At 40.9% G+C, this 25,371-nt stretch overlaps 2 protein-coding genes and 1 long non-coding RNA gene across 6 annotated transcripts; 1 reads left to right on the forward strand and 2 right to left on the reverse strand.

The window, feature by feature from the left end:
• Positions 1-394: 394 nt before the first annotated feature.
• On the reverse strand, positions 395-6,749 carry B3GALT6 (beta-1,3-galactosyltransferase 6). Its single transcript, XM_027803345.2, has one exon. The coding sequence runs from the start codon at positions 6,546-6,548 to the stop codon at positions 5,505-5,507; it is 1,044 nt and encodes a 347-aa protein (XP_027659146.2). The 5' UTR covers positions 6,549-6,749; the 3' UTR covers positions 395-5,504.
• Positions 6,750-6,896: 147 nt separating this feature from the next.
• Positions 6,897-23,997, forward strand: LOC102056827 (45 kDa calcium-binding protein). Of its 4 annotated transcripts, none has more exons than XM_014278866.3 (8): positions 6,897-7,356; positions 8,077-8,130; positions 8,520-8,880; positions 15,338-15,474; positions 15,968-16,081; positions 19,675-19,833; positions 20,975-21,150; positions 22,666-23,997. In XM_014278866.3, exons 3-8 carry the CDS (start codon positions 8,573-8,575, stop codon positions 22,840-22,842), a joined length of 1,071 nt encoding a protein of 356 aa, XP_014134341.1. In that variant the 5' UTR covers positions 6,897-7,356; positions 8,077-8,130; positions 8,520-8,572; the 3' UTR covers positions 22,843-23,997. The 4 variants fall into 4 exon arrangements, with proteins under 4 accessions (XP_014134341.1, XP_027659145.1, XP_055560394.1 ...); XM_055704419.1 differs by lacking the exon at positions 6,897-7,356 and adding an exon at positions 7,546-7,745; XM_027803344.2 differs by lacking the exon at positions 8,077-8,130.
• On the reverse strand, positions 18,513-19,667 carry LOC114015494 (uncharacterized). The gene is made up of 2 exons (XR_003559438.2): positions 19,337-19,667; positions 18,513-19,302 (listed from the first exon to the last, which is right to left on the reverse strand). It is a non-coding gene; the product is annotated as an uncharacterized LOC114015494 (long non-coding RNA).
• Positions 23,998-25,371: the final 1,374 nt, after the last annotated feature.

A 25,371-nucleotide genomic window follows, 5' to 3' on the forward strand; every position in this document is an offset into this window, starting at 1 on the left:
TTTTGTTGTTTGTTCTTTTTTTTAACATAAAACAGGCCTGTAGCCAATGGTATTTATGGATGCCTAACTGCTTAAAATACTACTTGGCTAAACCCAGAATCAATAGACTTTTTAGTCCAAGAAGCCCTTTTTCTGACTGCATTGTGGTTTAAGTCCTGCCCCTATACTGCTACAAGCATCAAATTAGGATGAACAGGTACATCTATTTACGTATACACGTGTGACCCAGTGCCATTCCTCCTAGGCTGCTGATCAGTCGTTATTACTGACATTAACTGAAGCATTTTTGTGCCATTGCTCAAGACTGAGCCAATCCTCTCTGCCCCTCAGTGGCATAATACAATGAAAATAACCATGCTTGCAGCTTTTCTTACGTAGAACAAGCCACCACCTATACAGCAAAAGTCTTTTATTAAAAATCACAGCACACAGATGCTTTGGCCAATAAAGGCATACATGAAAGGACATAAATACATATACAATACGCTTAAGCAATTGCCAAGAGTTTTGATCATCACAGATAGCTTCAGATTTCTAGCAGTTTATTCCGTATATAAATGCTGAGCAAATAAACCGTGTGCCACACCCCACCCCCAACGGTACAGTTATGTGGCTGCAAACAATGTGCAATTTCATTCAATTGTTGAAAACGTACTCAGCACAGCACCCCACGCTAATTCTGTTTCATAAAGGCACACATGTAGTATCCTTCAGCTTCAGATAAGCTACAAGTAACAGACTGATCCGCTTCCAAGTTGTATTAGACGTTACTTCAATAGTCTGTACTAGGAAGTGGTAACTGGCATCATATGTTGCTATAAAGTTCCAGTTCCAAGGTAAAAGCATATCTTACACAGGTACGTGTAGCAACAGATTTGAGTCTTGCAGGCAGCGTGTTCTAAATAAAATATACAGTAGTGTAGGTGTTGACAGTTTGTCAGGCATACAACAATACCAAAAACGTATTTCAAGTCTGATGCTGGAGCTGAGCTGAACAGAAATTAACAGAAATGCAGTTCTCAATCCCCTTCCCATGCTGCTGGGCTTTTAATCAAATCTGCAAAGCTAACACCTTGGCCCCCAAAATATCAGCATTAACAGGTAAGAAATACAAATTTAAACACTCAAAAATGAGGCATTTCAACTACAGAAAACCTGACATTTGTCAAAAAGATGACACGTAGAAGCTTTATTTGAGCAAACTTCACACGAATAAGGTTAGACATTCAGAAAAGAAAGTATTCAGCTACAGGAATACTAACTTCTATGCTGGGTTTCTTTTTTTAAAATCTTGAACTGACTATGGGAATTCTTGGAACCTTGAGGGTTTTTAAAGTGGAACTGTTAGTTTTAGTATGGCAGTTAATGTTTTAGCTGCTTAGTTTTACACGCTAAAGTAATTAAGTCATGTTGCACGTTAAAAAAATCACTGGGAAATAAAATCAGCTTTCTAGCTGAGTTTATGCCATTGTCAGCATTAAGTATTTCAGTATCAAGTCTTAGATATGATCACGGAGAGAGGACGTCATGATCAATTAACTTCTCTATCTATTAGCTCTGGTAGAATGCTAAATGCCTGATTTAAAAAATAATTAAATAATGTGTAAATAATAAAAAAAAAGCTCAACAGTGTTACAGATCAACTTGGTACTGGGCAGTCCTGAATGGATGCCAACATAAGCTTAAAGACTTGACACAGCTGCCTAACTTATACTGCACATCACACTGGTATCTAGAAAAGCTAAGGCGATTATTTTCCTCCATACTAACAATAGCATTAAAAATGTATTTATGAAGAGAAAACTTGGAAACCAGCAGAAATGCTAGTCAAAAAAATAAAAAGCCCAACACATCACTAACCTATTGCCACCAAGAACAGTTACAAAAAAAGAAGATATATCTGTTCCTGGTTAATTTTGTTTTCACTAAGGCCCACAACAAAACTTTCCACTCTAATGTAGCTGCTCTAAAGACCAAAACCTGCTTATTTCTCAGCAGCCCTTAAACATCCTCCCAAATGCTGGACCCACTGAAGTCAAGACTCCTCCCTCTGACTTTCAAGTGAGACAAAGATTACATCATATTTTTTTTAAGTATAAAAACATCATATACTAGACGTCTGAGATGATGTCGGGAAATATGGAACCTAATCCTGAGAAGGTATGAAAGACAGTCTTTAATTAGCACTTTTAAAATATGCAATTCATATGTTCAAAATGTGCTTCACATTTTGCTTTAGAAAAAATGGACTAAAACTGAATTTTGGACTGAAATTCAAGTTTTAAAACTTTGAGTGACTGACTCATCCAATACACAGATGTTTCTGATTACTCAAAATGACATTAATAGGTCTTTCACATGCAAATTCTTTCTAGTAAAATATATATAAAAAAATAATAACCCAGTACTAGTTAAATGTTTTTCTGGGTTTTTCCACACAGCATGTGGGATGCCTGCTCTCTCCCAAGTGATTCAATTTGCTTTTAAAAATGCCAAAAACCCTCTAAAAAACTCCATCTTTTACTTTTGGGGAATTTCCCAGTTAACTGGGATTGAAATGTGTATTTGCAGCAAGGGGCTGTCTACTCAGAAAACTAAAGCCACTTACCAAAGGACAGGAATCTGTCAAGCCTTCCACATTAATTTGTTTTGCACCTAGAGCAAAACAGGATTAAATTTAAACAGAAAAGGATATAACAAAGCTGTGTCAAACCAAAATCCAGACATCAAGTACGCAAGAGTGGTCACCATCATTTCTGAGCTTCATCCTGTAGATGTGCAGGCAGAGTGCGCTGAGGCAGGCAACGGGCTGTGCTGCTGCCAGACCTGCTGTGCTAACTGCTGCAGGGCGCACACTATTCCCGACACTCGCGTACAAAACTCTTCAAGAGAATTTCTCAGCTATTAAGTACTTGTATGCATCATGTTTTCCACGGGGTCAACTATCAGATGGAGATCCAGCATTTCTTCGTCATTCTTTTTGCTAGCAATGAAAAAAAACTTCTTTTTTTTTTTGCAGGGGTGAAGATGGGAGTTTTGGGTAGGGAGAGTCAAAGTCAACAATGTAAACAACTTCCATGAACACAATTATTGATAGAAATGGATAAACAGTACATTCTTACTAGCTTGAGAGACATGCAGCAGACTTTTTTGATCTGCGGTTCAGATCCCAGTACTTTAAATAATGGCTTCTACGCCAATAAATTCAAGCGCTGCTTGATATGTAATTCTCATGGACGTTACAGTACCTCCTTAAACGAATTTAAAATGACATTTAACTATCTTATTTTTCCTACACATAATACATTTTCAATAATTATAAATAAATACTCACATTACAAGCATTTAATCACATATATATACACACAACACTAGTGAACCCCAAATGGCAAATAGGTATTTTTTAAAAGGCTAAAACCAATTTAAGTTTCCTGTAATCTTGTTAAAATTCTTGTTTTGGAATAGTATACCTTGCTGAAAAGCACATCTGCCTATCTGTCAATACATAAGCATGCATTAGAATGGACACATGCTAAAAGAACTTATTTTTTTCAGTACCTTAATTTAACTTTGTTTCAGAAAGAAGTCAAAGATTTGTTCAAATTTTCAAATTACCATCCTCTGCAGAAGACTTTCCTTAATCCTCAACAATTTAATCAAAACAAGATAACAAAAAAACCCATCCTTGAGTCTTTTGATACAAATTTCTAATTTGCTAATTTAAGATGCAAAAATGCAGATATATTGGCATCTTTCCTTTTTTTTTTTTTTTTTTTTTTTCCTCTCCTTTGGAATCTGTCTCTTCCTACAGGTGGGAACAGACACTGACCTAGGGAGATGAGGAAGTGAAATTGTATGAAAGTGCAGCGTGCAACAAACAGTAAAACTGATAATTAAGAATGCCCTTCAGGCATAAAAGGAAAAACTCTGCTTATACTGAAAGATCTGGGGCTGTCAAAGGCTACCAATAGTCAGTAGCTCTGTTCTAGTACTGGGAAAAAAGTATTTCTGTATATTAGAGCACCTGCCATTCATAAATGTTTGAATTACAGACGTACTTAAAGGTTTGAACATAAAGAACATGAAGAAATTGTCTAAGTGATCTGTTCTACAGTCAAGAATGTCCTGTCTGCATTTACTGTTCAATACTGCACATGATGCTGACAAGCTTTGTCAGTACTAGAATTATTTTCAGTGTAGACAGGACTAAGGGACATAATCCCATTTACTGACATATTACTTGAGCAATTAATTTAAACCTCCTGTAAAATTATTTTTAGTTGCACTAAAAGGTGCTATTGGAGAGAAGGAGGGAATTCACATAGTCTAGCTTTAGGCATATAAATGTGACTGTTGGGGAACTAGTCTCCTTAGATTGCAATGTATCTCCTGAAAAGAGACACGGTTCTCCTCAAACAGGAATTTGGGGGCTGGGGGAACCTATTTCTCTTGACTGCATACAGAGTTTACTTTCTTAGCTGAGGTACCCACATTAGTACAATCTCATTTGACCTCTGAATAGCTTCCACTGACCTAATCCTGCTAATTTACATTTTACAGAAGTAGTCCTGAACAATATAAATCTGAAACCCACAACATCTGAGTAGTAGTCAGTGAGATTACTTACTGTTGGGGGGGGGGGGGGGATAATGTTTCTTCATGCACAGTGTGTTTGGAGGATAAGCCAAGAACAACACCTACGCCTAACAACTGAAGGTTAGCTTTGTAGCATAACTACTTGCCCCCCAAATAAGATAATGTATTCCGCATCTGCAAAATACCATAACTAACCCATCTTTCTAAATATATACTTACTCTGTAGCTGCCAGATAATTTATGTACATGATGTCTTTAAAACAACAAAAAGCTTAAGAGACAAGTTACACAGAAGGTCTAATAATTCCATTATTGTAAATCGAAGCACTTGCCAAAGACCAGACCTCTCCCTCCCCTAATGCAAATATCCTAGGTAAAATTGTTCCCTTTACTTGACTGCTTGTGTCAATACCCAGCCACCTGTTCCCACTGGCAACAGCAGCTGATTTGCGGCCCTATTAGAATCTTCAAATCTTGCCAAACTGACACATCTTCCTTGCCAAGAAATAAACAGCAGATGCTAGTTTCACAATCTTATAGATAGCATAAAGGCCTGTCATGATCTGTAGCAAATAATTCTTAGAATCTGTTAAAAATCTTCCAGCAACATTTCGTTCAAGTTACCTTCCCCAATTTTTTATACTATCCATATTTTGCAACCCATTATTTGCCTTCAATCCTGTCATATGAGCCTTTCCATGCTTTTTGTCTATTTTTTTTTTAACATCTTTACATCATGCCACATCAGTAGCTCTTAGGAGTTTCAGGATTTCACTAATCGTGACATAATGAATCGTGCAACATCTTTTTGAGTACTTTTTAAGCCCTAGTTACCAGGATTCTCCCCAAGTAACAGTAACCAAGCTCAGAGAGTCTGTCAACATTCAGCCTTTTCCTTCCTCAGACTTTCACGGGATGCCATCCTTCCTTTGGCAACACTGTGAAGGAGGCACTCCCCAGTCATACATGTAGGAAAGCCTGAGCTTAACCTCCTCCTTACAGAGCTTTCCTTCCTTAGCCAGGGTCTGGTGCTTTTCCAGCATGTCCTCGATGCTTTGCTTATGAGTTACTATGTACTTATTGTTGCAACCTCGTGACTTATACTCAGTGTCAAAACGAGGGTCGTGCACTCTCTTCACATCAATGGGAGCCAGCCATACCCCCAGGGAGACGTCTTCACTCTGCCACATGTTCAGGTAGTCTCTGCTAAGACGCAAATAGTGCACCAGATCTGCTGAAATCACATAACCACCGCCCAGAGCATACGGTAGGTAGTAGTCACAGAGCACCCAGGCACTCTCTTTCCATTTGCCACCAGATTTCACTCGACCACGGCCAGAAAAGAAGCCCCAGTAGAGGCGACGTGGCTCCTTGGCTCTCAGCTCTTCCACGAGCACATCCAAGCGTACAAAGGTGTCATCGTCAGCCTTCAGGGCAAACTGGAAGTCCAGGTGTTGATCCAGCCAGACGTAGGTGGCCAGGACTTTAGCAGTCAAGTTCTCATAGGAATCCCGCAGCTCTGGCAGGAGGAGGAGGTCTCTGTGCCGGCTCTGCTCCAGCTCCAGGCTACGCAGCTCCTCAGCCCCCAGCCCACCCGTGCCTATGACAAAGCGGCTCCAGATGTCATCGTGAGGGGGGCGGCCGGCAGCTGAGAGCCACGTGCTGCGGATAATGCTGCGCCGCTCGCTGTACTTGGGGCCGCTCGTGATGAGCACGGCCATGAAGGCGGTCTCCTCAGGGGAGGGCGGCGGGGCTGGCGGTGGCTGTGGCCCCCTGGCACCCCGCGGCGGCAGGACCGCAGGCTGGTTGTGCGGGAGCCCACGGGGGGCTGGCAGAGGCCGGAGGCCCTCGGAGGTGCACTTGGCGAGGTAAAGCAGGACCACGGCAAAGAGCGAGAGACCACCCAGGCCCAGGGCCGTCTTGTGGCGGCACAGCAGGCGCAACAGCTTCATGGCCGCCAGGCCTCGACAGGGCGAACAGGCCGAAGTTCCCCCCCCCCGCCAGGCCCCGCCAGGCCCCGCCCCCCCGAGATTTAGGCGGGAACGGCAGGAACCCCGCCCCGAAGGGGGGGAGGGGCTGGAGCGGCTTACGGCCGCCGAGAGGGGACAAGCTTCTTGCAGGAACCCTCACCGTGCTTCGCCGTCCCTCAGAGGCAGTTTCATGTCTTCTCCCCGCTTCTCCTCAGGGAAGCACCAGCTCAGGCCGGGAGGAGGAGCGGCTCCTGCCCACCCGCCGGGCCTCCAGCGCGGACCCGGTGCGCGTAGCGGCCGCCGCTTCGCTCGCCGCCTGCCTTGTGGGGAAGGGGCAGGAGGAGTGGCCGCGCCCCGCACCACCTGACCGCGCACGGCGGCGGCGGGCGGCAGCCATCTTGCAACAGGGCAGCGAGGCCGAGGCGGTGCCATTTTGGATCCGGGCGCGCCCTGCCGGCAGCTGTTTTGGGTCACGGCAAGGCGAGGCGGGGGCTCAGGCTCAGGGGAGGTTTGCGCCTCGTCTGGCTGTGCTGCCAGCCCTGATGGCAGCTTTGGTGCGTGGCGGTGCTGCTGCGTTGTGGCCCAGCGGAGCACGTAGTCTTGTGAAAGTAGTGGTGTTAGCTAGCCAGTTTAAGGATTGCTAGCGGTGTGTTACGTACAAAAGGCTGTATTTTAAGGGCTCCTAAGAAAAATAGGTAAGCGATAAGCACAAAACTGGAGATGTACCTATAAGCAGGTTTCCTGACAGTTCCGTCACGCTTGGAGGAGGTCTGCTTTATTACTAACTGAGGTAAGAATGAGCACGTGAGCGACCCCATTCAAATTTTTAGCACCGGGGAGTTCCGCCTTCCGTTTTCAGGCCGTGGCAGCTCGCCCGGACCGGGGGGGTCCCGCTGTGAGGGGAAAATGGCCGCTGCCCTACTCCAAGATGGCCGCTGCCCGCCCCTCACACACGTTGACGACGCTTGTACGTAGCGCGCGCGCGCTCCGCTGCCTCCGCCCCAGCGTCGGGCCCGGGAACGGGCGGCGGGGCCGCGCGCCGGCTGACGTCCTTCCGTGAGGTGCCGCCGCCGCCCGCCCAGGCAGCGGGGCGAGGGGGAGAGCGGCCTCCCCGCGGGCTGCCTCCGTGCTCGGAGGCTGCGCCCCCCGCTCCTACCGGGCAGCGTCCCGGAGCTCTCGGTGAGTGAGTGTGGCTCCTCCGGCAGCGGGGTGGGCACCGGCGCCGCCCTTGGAGGCGGGCAGGGCAGCCCGGGCCGCGCTGCCGCCCTCCGGCGGAGGGTTCGCCGCTCGGTGCGTGCCCGCTGGGCTCCGTCTGTGGGGCTGGGCTCCTTTGCCCTGGCCCCTGCGGCCTGCCGGCTCCTGTGTGGCACCGTTTTCCAGGCACCAGCGGGCAGGTCCTGAGGGTCCACCCGGGGGCTGCTTTTCCCGCCGGCTGCTCCCTGTGTGCTCGCAGCTCCGCTCTCTGGGGTGGCCTTTGTAACCGTATTTTCCCTCCGTCACCTCTTTCCAGAAGGACCTTCACGTCTTTCAGCCTTCCTAAAGAGGTGGCGCGTTGAGATCTCAGGTAAACTCTTGTGCTGTGGCGGTTGTTCCTGCAGATTGGGAAGCGCAGGGATGCTGCACCTGGGCTGCACCAGCAGCCAGCAGGTGCTTTGTGTGCTGCCTTGACTTCTCAGTAAATGGTTGGGTTCCACTTGTCAGGTCTGCTCATGCCATAATGCCTGAGGACAGTTTTCTGAGCAGAACTAGGCCATTTCAAGGCTGTTACCTTCCACAGTCAGAGGAGGTTACAGTTGTGCAGAGCGAAAACAAATTGGAGATTATTTCCTGTCATATATTTACCATTTAATAGGCCTTTTTATTCTTTCACAGCAAATGCATGTGCGTAGCTTCTTCTAAGTTTCAGGTGGCTATGTTCTAGAGTTTAATTTGCATGTGTTTTTTCCTTTTTAGATCACTTAATCCATTCCCAGTAATTAGCCAATATTTTGAACAAAAAGGAAAAGATGATGTCAAGACAGGCCTTTCTCTGCAGCTTGGGATCTCTGTATTTGTCCCTTCTGTTTGTATTTCTTCTAATGGATGTTTATGCAAGGCCTGCAAATAATTCAGCCCTCAAAGAAAAGCCAGCTGACAGCAAAGATGAGAATGAGATCTTGCCCCCTGATCACTTGAATGGGGTCAAAATGGAGATGGATGGACATCTTAACAAAGAATTTCATCAAGAAGTTTTTCTAGGAAAAGAGATGGAGGAGTTTGAGGAAGATTCAGAACCCAGAAAAAATAGGAAGAAGCTCATGGTCATCTTTTCAAAGTAAGTTGCATACATTGCCAAGAACACTGCAGCCTCCTTCTCTGATCATCAGAGTGAATTTTGCAAATTTTCTGTAATACTTAAAAATTGCAGGGATGAGGGGGAAAGCATCGTACTCTTAAGTGCTGTGTTTGTGTTAATGAGGTATGAACATACTTGTGTAAACCATTCTCAGGAGTGAGAAGGTAGTCATGATCAGTATACAGGATTGATGCTGTGGTCTGGTAACATTTCTGACAAAATATACTGTTTCTATGTAAAAAACCCTATGTAACCTCCTCAAATAAGGAAATAATACTTTTTCCTGGTTTCCTGGCTCAATGAATAATCAATTACACTTGCATTTTAGATCAAGGAATTAGTCCTTGGTTGTAGGATGCCCATGCAATCAATGAATTGGGAGGGTGGGAGTTTGTTGCAGTTTTGTTCAAGCAGTAATATGCTCTATGGCTTTACTGTAAGTTTGGTTTCAATTTGCAATGTAAGCATCTTATTTATTGCTTGGTCTCATATTCCTATGGATCTTGGTTTTGTTTCTGTTGCGACTTCTGCAAATAACTGCAGAGGAAAACCACTGAAAAGACAGTAGTAAAAGTAGAAAGGAAGAAAAGGGACAGACAAACAACGTGATGAGATTGTGGTAAACAAACTAACAGTTGTTTTCTGTTCATAAAACTTGCTAGTAGATGTGAGGTGTCTAAAATATGTTTTGCATGAAATGCGTCAAGCTTAAAAATAGCTATGCCTCACTATGCATACCAAGAATTCAGAGCTTGTCAGCTTTCTTCATTAAGTTAGCTGTGCCATTAACAAAGCATTTAGTTCCTCAGAATTTAGAAAAAGAAAAGAGGGAGAATGAAACACAAGAACAGAAACATTAAATTTTTCTTTTGTAGCCTTTTTGAAAATTTCATCTAGCTTGGTATAAAAATTCTAACTTTACTTATAGACATTAAAGCATTTTTCCTTTTATGAAGCACTTGTGCTAGATATGTTTTATGTCAGCTAACAAACTGTCAGATGTTTGGAAATCAGTGAACGTAATGGAAATGGAACTCAGTATCAGTGCCAACTTTTAGAAGCTAGGTGGTAGAATTTGCTTTATTTGCATTTTTGCAATAGAGGATTAATTTTATTAGAACAGAAACTTAAATTACATTGGTGCTTTTAATGCTGATGATAGTGTGGGGATGCTCATATACCTGAGATAAAGTGAGAATGCTTAACAGAGCTGCTTTTTTTTTTTTTCTGCAAACTTCATTAACAGGGAAGGAATATCAATAATAATATTGGCTTTTATTATTTTTTTTTCTGGTGTTCTCTTGAGTAAAGGTAGCTAAAGCAAATAGGCAAGTGTGCCTTTTTCATTTAGAGTAGAATCCTTTATTACTGTCTGCTGGTCAGACCACTTGCGTCATTGGTAGGATGTATACAAGTATTAAGATGGTGCTTAGAAGGTTTCATCTTCGTTGCTATGTACGTATTGGAAACATTTGACTGTTGGTTAGTGAATTGTCATTCACAAGCTGCAGGCTCTGTTCATTTCTGCCTATTTGTTATGAAAGTGGTTCTCTCGGGAAACTTAAAGCAATTGGATTCAAGATCAGCTTCACTCAGATACTTAAAATTACATTTCATCAGATGATCAGATTAGAAATGTAGGACAGCATTCGGAGGGCTTTGCTTTCTAGATGTACTCGTAAAGGCCGAGTGAAAAGAGAATTACTGTGAACTTCTGTGAAAACCTAGTAAGTCGCAGGCTTCCAGATGTTTTGGAAATATTTTCTTTGAAGACATAAAGAAAACACATGTTTTTTAGCTTATGAAAGCTGAGATTCTACAGCATGCTAGTGTGATATAGTCAATTCAAAGCATATATTATTGGCTAAGAGAATTATTAAAAATAAAGTTGAACCACAGAAGCAAAGCTTCCCAAACTGTGGTTTTCTAGGCAGGCAAGCTATATGTGTCTGAAAGAACATTTCATAATTCTATGTTTTAGTTTTCAAAGTCACTCTTCATGGGGAGGATATGCCTTACTTGTCTACAGAAGTGTTTTTTTACAAGTTAACCAATACTTCTACTTTGCCCTGTAAAACTGGGGCATGGTGCAGAAAATCCTGTTCATCTTTCCAGCCTTCATTCCCTGCCAAGGGTAAGTGTTCCAGGTACCTTCAGGTCAAGAAAGTCTGTGAGAGGGGCTTACTTGACATCCGTTCTTCTCATAATTGTCAAAAGCTTATATTTGCTGTAGTCTCCATTTAAATAGTTTAAATTAGCCTGGAATTATAGATTTTCTGTTATTTTTCTGTGTGGTGTAGTTCAGCTTGTGTAGGTGGGTGTTCATAGGAGGGAAGGAGAAGGGGTATTGAAAGCAATCAAGTGTGTTTGCGGTGACGCTGATTTCACTAATCAGTAGCATTGGGTACTAGAATTCAGTTTGGTGAGCTTTGCTTCTAAGGGTCAGTTGTCTTCTAAAATTACATGTACTGAACAAAACTGTTAAATTCAGGTACGAAAGAATGTAATATGTGTGGCTTTCTGTCAGAGTGCTTTTATGGTGGACTTAACCTCTGTGAGTTTGAAATTCTTCTAGCATTTGCATTTTGCTGATGTTTTCAGCTACTTAGCCACAGCCCTAGTTGTGATTTAAAAATTAAAATCTTTGTGTTAGCCGAGTGCCTTACCTTGATGGTTGTTCGTCAGGTTACAGGTTTAAATACACCTTATGTTAAATACTACCACGTGCCGAGCTTTTTGGTTTCCTTTTTTCCCATTGTTTAAAAGTCATGAACTTGCCCTTTCCCAAAGCAGAACTTGTTCTGAATCCCACAGTGCTTGCAAGGGTAGTGCTCTCAGACTTTGCAGCTGTGACTGTGTTCTGTGTTCAGACTGCGCAGAGGGAGCGGTTTTGGCAGGATCCGTGCAGCCTTTCTTAATTTGAGGTTTGTCTCGTAGCCTAAAACAGTATTAATTTCTACTGGTATGCGTTGTATCTATAGTGGGAAGGTGCCAGCAACAACAGCCAATGTTGGACAATAGCAGGTAGAATAAAGAATGAGGAGAGGGGACATTTTAAGCTTTCCCATTTTTATATCTTTGGTTTAGAGTACAGATCTCTGTTATTCAGTGAAAAAAGTATTTATGCTGTATGCTACTGGAAGGTTTTTAGTAGTGTGTGCACCTTGATTTGTGTTTTTTCCAAACCGGTACATTTAAATATATGTTGATAAATTTTGCATATCCTCTACCATGTAAAGTAGAGCTTTGCTTTGGTTTCTGTTATTAAAAATCATTTTCTGGATCTGCTTTTCATTATTTGGATGAAACAGAAACCAACTTTAAAGTGGTATGCATTAGGTGCTCAAGGAAATTATTATCTTTAGACCTTTAGGTAAGAACACTGCCTTCCTGCTCCCCCCCCAGTCCCTCAGGCAGAATTTTGGTGTTGGCATTTAGGAACCGGAAAACCTGAATGGCCAATATTAATTGATAATGCTTTCATATGTGGACCTTTTGAGAGCTGGCCACAAAAACCTGATTTTTAATGGCTTGTGGTTCAGAAACTGGGCTGAAGTATTTAAAACCTGTTCTTACAGGCTTGACTTCGATATTCAATGCAGCCCTTACTATAGGGTTTTGTTAAGGACAGGTTTAGAATTATCCTACGGAGTAGCATACTTGCTTTTTTCTTACTCAAAGTTAGTATTAACATTCTGGCTGTGAATAAATAATGAAATATAGTTTGACTAGTCAGTGAAGTGTTAACCCTGTACTTAGGCATTATAAGGAGCTGTTATGTCTGATGCTGCCCATTACTGAAATGTATTAATACTAATGGTATTTATCGTGTTGCATCAGCCACTGTCTGGGCTGTGGTTTATCTATAATTGTCTTTGGAATGAGACAAGTAATGAGATAAATTGCTCTCTGTAGTCTGTTTTTTAATTCAAGTTTATGGTAACAGTAGTCCCTGCTTTTACAAAAACTTTCTTTGCTGTCAATTCGGGAAGTAGTACATCATATACCTATGTTTTTACAAATTTGAGATAGCGCTCTCTTGTAGGAAAAGAGCAATCAAGTTCTTTTGCTTTTCATTCGGGTTTTTATTTGGAGCTGAAGACATGAAGTTTGAGAAATTGTCATGAGATTTCTGTACAGATTGCCAAGGAAGGTTTGAGCAAAGTTGTAATCTGGGATGATGTTCTTCCTTGGATTCGTCTTGTTTTCTTGAATTTAAATTCTTCCTTGGCAGTACTTGTTCTTCAGTATTTTTTTTAAAGGGTTCATTAGAATGTACTGCTCTTCCCTAATATCTTTTGAGTGTTCTGACCTGTCTGCCTCAGAAAACTGGTTGCCCATCACCATGTTATAGAATCGGTTATCCCTGACTTACCAGTATTAAGTTGTTCAGCAACAGGTAATGATCTAATCTTGTCAGTATTAGCAGGAATGTTTTCAAGCAGTCCATTCTGCGTGAGGTAGTTACCGAAGGAAGCATGGATAGTCTCTTGTTTTTATTGCCTTAGATGGTAGCCTCACAGCAGGATCGTATCTGATACTTCATGCAGTTGTAAATACTCCTCAAAAGCAGAAGTGCTGTTTATGGACCCTGAAAGGATTTTGGCTCACCTTGTACAGTCAGTGTCTGCTAGTTCATGAAAATCTGAGTCGTTGGAGGCTTCTTGTGCACTATGGTAATAGAACAAAGGGCTACTCCTGAGTTAGAACACCAGTAAATGGGATTTGTTACCTTTCTCCCTGGCTACAGTGTGATTTAAATGGCAAGTACAGCTTGGAAGAAGTAAGTTATATTATAGCTTTGATGTGAGGAAACTAGCATGTTAAATGTTGAGGGGAAGATGCTTTGGTTTCCTGTCTCACTTCTGGTAGTACCTATTCCGGATCAAACCCCACATTTGTTCACCTAGTAAGTGCAAAGTGGCGTGAGCAGAATGCGACCATTTTACTGGTCTCTTCATTGCTACTGAAAAGTCGCTAATACTGAGCCTGTGCATATAGATGTGGAGAGACGTGATACAATTTTTAAAATTACTAATAGTACATTTATTAATAGAGCTAAGTGTTGCAGAAGATAGGTGCTAGGGTTGCTATTTGGCTTAAGCTTTTAATATTTAGTTGACATTTAAAGGCAAATCACGTATCTAATAACTTGAGTTTCAATGATGACACTTCAGTACTGTTAAGATGGTGATAACAAACTGATAAAAAAGCCAGAGTTTAGCTGTTGGGGTTTTTTTGTTGTTGTTGTTGTGTTGGGTTTTTTTGTTTGTTTGTTGTTGGGGTTTTTTTATCTGAACAAGAGTGGGTTTGGTATGCTTTAAATAACATCTTGCCTCCTGAATGTTAGTTAAGTCTTTTCAGTTTTAAATAGTTACATCTTTTTTGAAGAAATACTTAATGATATGCTCAAAAAAGCCTTAAAGTGGCATGTTACTGTTTTTGTATTTGTTCTTCAACTGTAACTTTTACATTAACTTCTTCTTAATGAAATAGGCGGTATGGCAGTGTATCTTAATATGATAAAGCAGTATTGGTAATACATTAAGGAGAATTGTGGATTGTCAGATTGGATGTTTACTGATAAATTTAGGTAGAAAAAAGTTTAGTTCTGTAGCTCAATAGCACTGAGCACAAGCGTATCCTTTGACAAAGCAAAGTGAGCCTGATAACTCAGAAACCTAATGGTGAACAAATGTATGGGCAGAAATTTCAAATGTGTTAAGAATTAAAAACTATCAGCTGTGATGTGTTACTGGAGATCTAGGTACAATAAAGGAAACTTGGTTTGTTTGGGGTTTTTTCCCACTTACAAGTACTATAGTCAGAGTATCAAGTAGTTTGACAGTCCTTGCACCAAGGTTATTCACGTTATATTTTCATTGTTTTTAATGGTCACGACAGTTGTGATGTGATCTAAGCAGACACAGGGAGGCAGCTCATCAGTAAACTTTTAGAGATCTTGGAAGATAAAGGTAAAAAACTTAAGAAGATACATTGAGAGGGAGTTAGTGGCTTGAGAGAATGTGAGAGAAGAAATTTTTTAAAGCAGTGACAGTCTGCAGCAGCTGGCAGTTGACAACCCTGAACCAATAGGGAATGAGCTAATATGCCATGAGTGATCTGTTTGTGGTTTCCTCTACTTCAAAATTTTACTCAAAAGCATAATACTGAAATGGGTTAACTTACAGCAAAATGAAGTATGGCTGGATTTTCACCTAGATGTTTTAGTTAAATTAAATTATGAAATAAGTGGCTAAATTCCTACTTGTTTACTCTTGTAATTGAAAGAATGTACAACTTCTGAGAAGGGGTTATAAATACACTCTTTTCTGTAGCAGTCTGTTTGTTATTGTTGATTAAAGTAATTAGAATAAAATATATACCACCTCCCCCTAATCTCCAAATCTAAATCTTGTTTGCTATTCATCCATAGAGTGGATATAAATAACGATAAAAAGATAGGTGCGAAAGAGATGCAACGCTGGATCATGGAAAAGACAGATGAACATTTCCAGGAAGCTGTGGAAGAGAATAAAATGCACTTCCGAGCTGTGGACCCTGATGGTGATGGTAAGATGAATGATTCTTTCATCTCCTGGTGATGTCATGTGTCAGTTGCTAGTAGCCAGACCTGCTGACTGCTCTTCAGATGTGCTGTGACAGAAATCTAACTTCCTTTGGACTGCGTGTAATCACAACTGTTTTGATCTGTACAGAAGACAATAGAGCAAGGAAATAAGGTGCTCCAGTCAGCGTTGTAGTCCCGTGTTGACCGCTGTGTTATTTCACTTGTGGTCATAGGAAATGATAAGAAGTTAAGTGGCTGAGCCAGGGATGGGGTGAGGATGGTGACATAAACAGGTTATTTTCACAGGGCCTGTCTGGTCTAAAGAAACATAAAAGTGAATCAGGTGATAGCTTTCATGTTGCGATTCATAAAGCTTAGTGTGATGGCTATGCTGGTGAACCAAAAGGTTTTACCACAGATTGTTTTAAGTAATGAAACCAAAATTTGTCATTTAAGCATACTATGTGGTGTCTGAGATATGGTTCTTTCTTACAGGCCATGTGTCCTGGGATGAATATAGAATTAAATTTTTGGCAAGTAAGGGATTTAATGAAAAAGAGATTGCAGAGAAGATAAAAAACAACGAAGAGTTGAAAATAGATGAAGAAAGTAAGTGCGGCCCATTGATGTGTGTCAGCTTTTCTTTTACTTTCTTAAAACCAGAGTACCAAAACTGTACTTAATGAAAGATGAATGTTTTAGATGTTGTTCTGCTTCTACACAAATGTAGAATGTAAGTCATAAAACAAATACTAGATTTCTTTCCAACTCAAATCTGCCTTCCCAACACTCCTGATGTAAATATTTAACACTGAAAAAACTTGGTTGTTTGTTACTATTTGAGTAGTTTTCAGTTATTTATGTTTAACAGTCTGCTAAAATTTGTCAGACCTGTGTTGTGCTGTGGACCGTTGCATTGTTAATAGGGGTCCCCTAATAACCAGGTCCCTGGTGCTCCATGTGAAAGGGAGCTGCTACGTACAGTTCCTGTTACTAAAATTGTGGAGGAGTGTATGCGCTACTGAGCAGCGCTGTGTTTATAGGTAGGTACGTGCTTAGGCACTGCAGAGCAGTTGATAGCAGAAGGTTGCCTAAGAATCGTTTCATGTTTCATCTGAGTTCTCTAGAAAGAGATTGATCGTTTCTTCCTTATTACTTTTGAAACTTCCGTTTGAATCTGGCTTGGTATAAACATGGGAACTCTTCTCAAAGGTAATCTCCCCACTCCCCCCATCTAGAAGTGTTAAAATTTACTGTTAAGTAAAACAAGAAGCCTTAGCCTTTCCTTGCAGGAATTAGTAATTTAAAAGTGAGTTATGTTATATTCTCCGTTTATCAAAAAGCATCTAAAATGCAAATGACCTTTTGAATTTTATGGCAGGGAAAACACCTGTGTTGCATGTTCTATGGCAGTGTGGTCAACTACGGTTTACAGGAATGCTCATCAGATAAAAGATTTGCTGAATAAGGGAAGTGTGTACATAGTCATTTTTCTACCTAGGTAACAAGCCTTGTTTGGGAAAATCAGATTAGTTATCTACAGCTTCCTGAGGACGATAAGCAAAACTTATTTTCATTCTGTAGTGCAGTGTAAAAATACTCTCTTTCAGTCCATATAATAATAATGGAATGTTTGGATCTTAAGGCATGTTCTGAGTTTTGTGCAGCACACTACGGTTTGGCCAAAACTAGAGACATGACTTAATTTATGCAGATAAGTTTCATACTGATTGCTGACAGCTGAGTTTCATTTAAGACTAATAATAGTAGGCAAAGGGAGATAGACTTGTGACTTCTAACATTTGGGGTTGGCTACACTGGAAGACTAAGCAAGTGATTTGATTATTCTGTGTTAATACTTGTGTCCTTGATATGAGTAAAACTTGCTATTTACAAACTGCCCTAAGATTCATATTAAAACTCTGAAGAATTTCTTTACCCTTCATAAAAAAAAACATTCACCGAAGACTTAAATCTTAACTGCTAGCTGCAGTTAAAAAATGTAGATGTGACTGAGGTTTTTTTCTGCCCCCACCCCCACTTGTAACTCGGCAACCAAAGCATGCAGGAGCTGTTTAAGACAGTTTATTAAATTTAAATTTTAAAAAAAGTTTATCTAAAGACTTTATAGACTTTCAGAATGTTTTTAAAACTTGTGAAAAGCCAATGCTTCAGATTTGTGTGTGTTAGTGTGTTTTGCAGATAGCAGGGTGTGCTACAGACAGTAGTTTTTCCAGTGTGTCATGTAGAAAACACCCACACCAGAAAAAGAATACTCTGTATTTTTCCTTCTTGGTTATGTTCAGGACCATTAAGTATGCAGTATTCACGTTGTGTGTTGCAGGATAGTTTTTTCTTCAAATCAGATGCATGGTTTTAGTGGAAACTCATGCACAAATTATGATTCTCCATTAAATTTAGGAAAAATTCAGCACTTCAGAAGTGTTTGTCTACATGGTATAAGATGAAGTGAAAGAAGTGGAAATGTAAAGTGACTTTGGAGCTGATGTATTTGTTAGTACACATGTACTTCAACTTGTGTTTTCTCCTTGCAGTAAAAATATTTCCCTTTATTGAATTATAATGATAACTAAAACGTAATTCAGGGCTTAGGTCTGAAGTTGGAATGCTTTCTCATTTAGAATAGACAAAGTAGCTAAAAAGAGTACGAAGTACTTGTATCCTTAAGTAACTGAAAACTAAATATGTTTCTTGGTGCTTAGCTTAGCATCTGTTCTGGATGTTTCCAAACTTTCTTTTGTGGAGTTATAGTCTTAAATCTCTCGTAGTTTCAATAAATCACATTTTTAGGCTGAAATACCAGGTGATGTATCTGAGTCTAAGGGTATAAGTTCTCTCTGGGTAGGTGATTCTTTTGAATTCTGAGCCTTTGATAGGGTGATGGAAGAAGGGAAGAGCAGAGGCAGGGCACAAGACTCTTCATAGCTTAGTCCTCTACTTTATGACTTCGCTTATACTGTTTTTTCAGTTAGATACTTTGAAATGTTTTATTGACTGCTGTAAAAAGTAGGCTTTGATTTTTCTTTTTTATAATCTTGTTTTAATACAGTTCTTAAGCTTAATTCATATGTAGTTTTCTGAAGGGTGAGGGTGCTATCTGGAATTGTGGTGTGGCTGGAGAAAAAAACCTACATTTGAAATTGTGTGGTATACATAACTCAAAATTGTGGTAGATCCTTGTATCATTTTGTTAATTTAAAACCTGTGAGCTTGAAGTACCTAAAAAGATTTCCAAACGATAGTACAGCTGGCTTTGGTTTAGATAATGTTGTGTTAAGAAATGCCAAGTTGAAATAAGAAAAGCTGAATATTGTAACAATGGGGTAGTAAAATGTGCCCCTTTTGATCCATGCTTGGAACCACTGTATCGGCAAAGTGGGCTTTACAGGTCCTGTGGAGTAGAGTAAACCTCTGTGGTGCTGTTAGCCAAAGCACTGGTGCAGCGGTGCTTCACAGATGAAAAGCATCTTTCTAGATTTAATGGTAGTCATGTTATCTGGTCTTAGAAGAAAACATGCTAAATGTTAAGGGGTTTGTTCTATGGTTATTATTTGGGTAGGAAAAGAATTGGTTGACCTCTTCCATTCTTGTAGATATTAATTAGGTGTGTGGTGTCACAACTGCAATACACAGAGATAGTGAATCTGAAGAATATTTTGAAGTTGAAGAGTGTTTTGGTTCTTTCAATGCACAGGGCTGGCAAAGTAGAAAACAAAGAATATTTTTTTTTCAGAAGGTACTGCTGGTATTCAGGCAGGTGAAAGAGCTGTTGGTAGTGGGCTTCAAAATACGAAAATAAGAAAGGTGAACTAGCACTGAACAAAGCTGGATTATTCATACCACCTACCAGAACCAGCTAACAATACTGGTAGGACAATAGTTTTCACTTGAGATGTTGAAGTTTCAATGCAGGTGTAGCAAAGTCTTTATTTTCATCTCCTAATTTCAGTTTCCGTTGTTTGTTTAAAGGATCTTTCCTAGTGTTTCAGCATAGACTAGACAAAACTAATTGCACTTTGTTTTCCCTCAGCACTCACTTTCCCCAAGAGTTGAACTGTAAAATTAATTGTTCCATAGGTCATCCTTGTTTAAACAGTTGAGTAACAGGGGAAGGTACATATTTTTTAAGAACTTTAAATAGTTTGAACATGATAGCTTACATCTTTTTCTTAAATTTCTAGCACAGGAAGTTTTAGATAACCTGAAGGATCGGTGGTACCAAGCTGACAACCCACCTCCTGATCTGTTGTTGAATGAAGAAGAATTCTTGTCTTTTCTTCATCCAGAGCATAGTAGAGGAATGCTGAAGTTCATGGTGAAAGAAATCATCCGAGATTTGGGTATGCAATTGTAAAACACATTTCTTGGGAGTTGTTTGCTTGTCCCATTTTATTGGGTAAACATGCTTACCCATTTTATTGGGTAAACGTACGTTGTTGCCCTGTCACGGGTCAATACAGAATTTTGGCACATCTTATTTGCTCTGTTCTACACATATTCTAATGTGATGAGCAGGAAAAAGAAATTTAGCACAAATGCTGGCGTCTCTGTGGAGTTGTCTGTGTGTCTCAAAACTATATTTAGTCTCTGGCTGTTAAAGAACAGCATGACATTATGTTAGAAGGATATTCTCAGTACTTCATATGAAGAAGATCAGCTGACAGTGAAGTAGCTCACTGAAGTGCTACTGCATTGTAGGGTTACTGTAGCAAAAGTAGGAAAGGTTTGATGAATATTCAAATACTATAAAATATATTGATGTGAATGTTCCATGAGGAGGACATTAATTGCTTTGTACTTCCCCAGTACAGCAACCATGTGAGAGTCATGACGTACAGTCATGAAAGTGGAAGTAAATGGTTGAGGTTTCTAAATAATTATTTTTTTAAAAAAATTTCATATGTATTGGCACACATGTTTTTTCTTCTGTGAGTCAATAATGATGCATATTGAAAACTGCTAGAACACCTGGTTTAAAAAAAAACAAACAAAACAAACTGTGACTTGCTGGTTGTTAGCTTAATAAATATGAAGAGTTTCCAGTGATACTTGAGTACATGATGCATGCAGACAACTCCAGCATGCAGTCTTTTATGAGAGATAATTTACCTCATCGCTAATACAAGCGGAGACTGGATACAGATGTAGGAAAATGGCTGTTGCAGTAGATTGAAAAAAGAAACAATCAGGAAAAAAAAGGCCCAGCTTGCCATCTGGTCTGTCCTTCAGGTCCAGAAAAACTTTTTTTTTAGCATATTGATAAGTGATGTTTTTTAGCCTTCTAAAACATTGTGTGTATACCTGAATACAGAGTTTTTGGCTAACGAAAGATATAAACAGTAACAATTATTTTCTGCTGGAGTCATGTAGACTGCTGAAACCAGGCAGACTGTACCAGTGACATCTCTGACTTGAAGGAATTTCTCATTTTTAATGGGCATTAAGCAGATAATCTTCAGGTACTGTGTGCTTCTGTTGTAGATCAAGACGGAGATAAGAAACTTACCCTTTCAGAGTTCATTTCATTACCTGTTGGTACTGTAGAGAACCAGCAAGCTCAAGATATTGATGACGACTGGGTAAAAGACAGAAGGAAGGAATTTGAGGAGGTCATTGATGCTAACCATGATGGTATTGTCACAATGGAAGAGCTGGAGGTAAGTCTTCAGATAGTTCTAGTGATTTTAAAACTGGTAGTTGACTTTTAAACACAGGATTGAAATTGCTTTAGGCACAATGAAGTCCAAAAATATTTGAATTAACAGTACGGTGTGTGGGTCTACTTTACAAAACTGTGGGTTATAGTATTGCTCAATAGTGTTTACAGATAGTGTTGTTAGGTGTTTTGTTAAAGAGGAGGAGGCGTATTCACAGGTGTTCTTTTAGGGTTTTGTCACATAAATGTATGGATATGGAGTGCTTGAAAGCGTGTCACAGACTTCATTAGGTGCACAGATTATTGGGAGAATGAGTCATACTTAGTTGCAAATGGAGTAACTGGCAACCTATATTCATTAAAAAAAAAACACCACAACAAAACAAAATAACAAAACCACCCCAAAATGAACCAAAACCCACGAGAACCCACAAACCCTGGGGCCCCAGTAGCCTAGAAAATAGCAGAGATCTCTTGTCTTTCGGTGTGTTTCTCTTTTTTTTTCTTTTTTTTTTTTTTCCAAAACCCAATTATTTTTTTCAAGTGTGGATTCTAGTTTGTGGCCTTTTTAGAATTTGGTTAGCAGAAGTAAACTTTCTAGTTCACTTCTTTCTAGTAAACTAGAAGAAGTTGCTTTCTTTCAGTAATTCTGTCTGCAGAATAGTCTACCAAACAATACGAAGTACTTTTACCCTATAGTTGTGGCAGTTTTGCAGCCAGCGGAGGAGGCTCATGGCTCACTTTGAGCTTTGTTTTTTTCCTTTCTGGATGCAAGAATATACTTTTGACTAACAGAATTCAAACTGCAGCATAGGCAGTGTGAAAGGGGAACTTATAAAACGTTGGCCTTTTCCCTGACATAGGGGGAATGTTGAATTTCCCAACTTCAATATGCAAATACGTGGGTACGAACGATAGCGGTAGTATGGATAAACAATTGTACTGTTACATAGATAACGTTAATAGCCTTTTTACTGAGATGAAAGCTAGAAAAGCTTGAAAGCTTTTAATCTGTTTCAGGTTAGGTAAAAGAGCAAAATGCTTCGTTTCTGAGACTTCTGACCTCTGTAATGTCTGCTTGGTGGTTTAAAATGGAACAAGAAAGTTCTGAATTGAACATGTTCTAAAAGGTTATCTCCAGAAACCAGAAAATTCAGGTCATGTAGATCGATAGTGGCCCACTTTTGAATTGATACATCTTCACAAGATTTGATAGTGAGTTTAGTTTTCAACCAAAATGTCAAAAAATATTTTTATTGTAGACACTGGCATACGCTGGGAAAATCTGGATTTCTGTTAGAACAGCCAGGGAAGCAGCGAATGGAAAAATAGTTAGGAGATAGATGTAAGCCTGTTAAAAAGATGGAAGAAGGTGTTAGCAGATGACTTATGTTCCTTCTGGGGTGGCTTATGTTGCTCTCATAATTGCTGATGCTTACATAGAGCTAAGGCTCATAATTCTGATGTGTGGAAATGTGTGCTTAGTGATTGAAAATAATTTTCTTACTCGTTTTAGGAATATATGGATCCTATGAATGAATACAATGCCCTAAATGAAGCAAAGCAAATGATAGCAGTAGCAGATGAAAATCAAAACCATCACTTAGAGCTGGAGGAGATCCTGAAATATAGTGAATACTTCACGGGCAGCAAGCTTATGGACTACGCACGTAATGTCCATGAGGAGTTCTGATCCTGCTCGCTTTTCCAGAGCTCTGAAGCACTTTCTTGCTTTCAAAAAAAAAAAAAAAAAACAGCCACAAAGCAAAAGAAAACCCCAATCCCCAAACAGACAGAAAGTTATTTTGCTGCTATCTGTGTTACATGCCTACAGTGTGTTGTCCTAGACTTAAAAAAAACTTCCGTCCATACACAGGATCTACAGCTCTGTTGCCTTCGGTATGAGGGGGAAAAAGGCTCATAAAGTAACGAGGCAGATACTGGACTACATCAGTTCGCCCTGGTTTGTACGGTTAATCCAGCTGAAGATTCAGTTGCTTTTGGTAATCATATTTGGTGGAGGCTTCTTAAATACTTAACTCTTCTCTTTGCCCTCATAGCTGCTGATCCATGGAAATCACAAACGACACTGAAAGATGTTGGCTTTTGTAAAGGGGATTGTCGTTCAGATACGTGTGTTCTGACCTCATGAGAATATCTGTACGTAGACAGATTGGCTAATCTTCTAGTATTTTTCTCAGTGCATCTCAACCTACTTATGTATTGTTGAGAATTTAACCTGAGTTCTCCCTTCATCTTTAGGAGCTGTGGTAACAACCTAAAACTTCTGCATCTACTTTAAAAAGAAAAAGGGTTATAGTGTGACAGGGGTTTTGTTTGCAGCTGCACTGGGAGCATGAGAGACTGGAGATTGCTTAGGTCTTAAAAAAATCAAATTTCCTCCTAAAATGAAACAATGGGGAAGGTTTCTTTGTGGACTCAAAGATGCTGGACAGAGCAATAGGATTCACCTAGGTATATGATTACTACTTAACAAAAATTCATTGTTAAAACTAGTATAATTACTTGCCTCTGCAAGTCAGTGATGCTGGCAAACACATGAATGATGAAGCGGGGGGAAATATACAGGCTTTGCTTTCAAACTGCTTTTGCCAGAGCGATGTACAGTCAACACTTGGGAGGCCTTATGATCAGTTTGCTTTTGGGTAATCTTTGAAAGCATCTTGCAACACAAGGGTCATATCCACTACAGTCTAAAATAGAAAATTTATTTTTACTCTGCTTCCATCTTTACTGTAAAAACCCCTCTTTCTGAACAGTTGCTTGAAAATCCAAGTGAGATGTTATATTTGATTAAATTTATTCTCTTAATATAATGTAAATATAAGTATTGCTGTCTTGTTTCTGTTTCAGTATTCCCCTCCCTCCCCCCCTTTTTTTTTTTCTTGTAAAATGCCTTGTATCAAGAGTCTTTTTATATACATACCCTTTTTCATTAAATATTTTTCTCCATGCTTTGGAAATGTTGCTGGTTTTAGGTTTGTCAGTGAGTGCTTTTCAGAGGGGAGACAAACTAAAATGCAATTTTGAAAGGACTCGGAGAGGGATAAATTCAGTTGATAAAAATGCAATTTTGAAAGGACTCGGAGAGGGATAAATTCAGTTAATAATCTTGTGTTTAAATGAGCTTAGAATGTCTGCCACATTTGTCAGCCCCTGTACAAACACCCCAAGACGGCAGGCTAGTGAAATTTTAATATGGCTAGAATCTGGAGATGTTCAAAACAAAATTCTCTCTCTAAAAATAGGGTGCTTAGCAGAAGTCATAGGTGGTTGGTTTAGATTGATTGACAAAAGGTCTAGGTTTTGCTGTGCTGCTGTTCTCACTGAGGCTTCATAAATATATAATGTCCTGCACTTAACTAACACAAAATTGTGTGTAAACAGTTTGGTTGTTCGCAGGCTAGTTAAGGCAAAGGTTTTAGCATTATTAGTTCATAATTGTATAAATGTCCTGACTGCACGTTTGTATTATACTCTAGTTGTTTGCACAATCCAATTATTAAGATACAACTTGAGCAGACAAGTCAGCCAGGCAGCCGCCGCGGCAGAGCTCGGGCTACCAGCTCTGTGAGCCGAGGGACCAGCTCTGATGGAGGCGGGTGGCCTGCTCCGGCAGGGAAGGTGCCAGGTAGGAGTGACGCTGCCGGCCCGTGGGTGCCTGGGCTACCGGCTCTGTGAGCCGAGGGAATGGCCCCGCTCGCCGTTCTGCTGTCGGGCCGGTGGGCTGAGGAGCTTGCGGCCGAGCGCCTCCGGCAGAGCTGAGAGCGTGCCGGGGCGCTTCGCCCGGCCCTCGGAGCAGGTAGCCAAGTGCTCGGTGCTTCCTTCTCTCCCTCCCGTACCGCCAGCGGCTCGGCTGCCCTCCGCCGGGGCTGGCCCCTGGGTGCCTCGCAGCCGGTGTGACATGGGCTCCACACGTACCCTCGCTGTGCCCTGCGGGGCCGGACCACGCTGTGGGCTACCGGTTGCCCACGAGGGCGGCCCCTTCCTCGCTCAGAGGGGCAGGCTGCCCTGCTGCATCCCCTCCCTCAGGCCTGGCCGCAGCCGCCCCTGCCCACAGGCCGGGGAGGGAGCCCAGCGCCCCCCCGGGGCTCCGGAGGCACTTTTGGGGCCCGGCTGCCGCCCGCTCGGCAGGGCCGGAGGTGCGGGGGGCTCCTGGGGGTGCGCCCCGCTTCCCTCGGGCGGGCACGCCGGGCTGCAG

This window comes from Falco cherrug, chromosome 3 (genome assembly GCF_023634085.1).
Source record: "Falco cherrug isolate bFalChe1 chromosome 3, bFalChe1.pri, whole genome shotgun sequence".
NCBI classification, from domain to species: Eukaryota; Metazoa; Chordata; class Aves; order Falconiformes; family Falconidae; genus Falco; species Falco cherrug.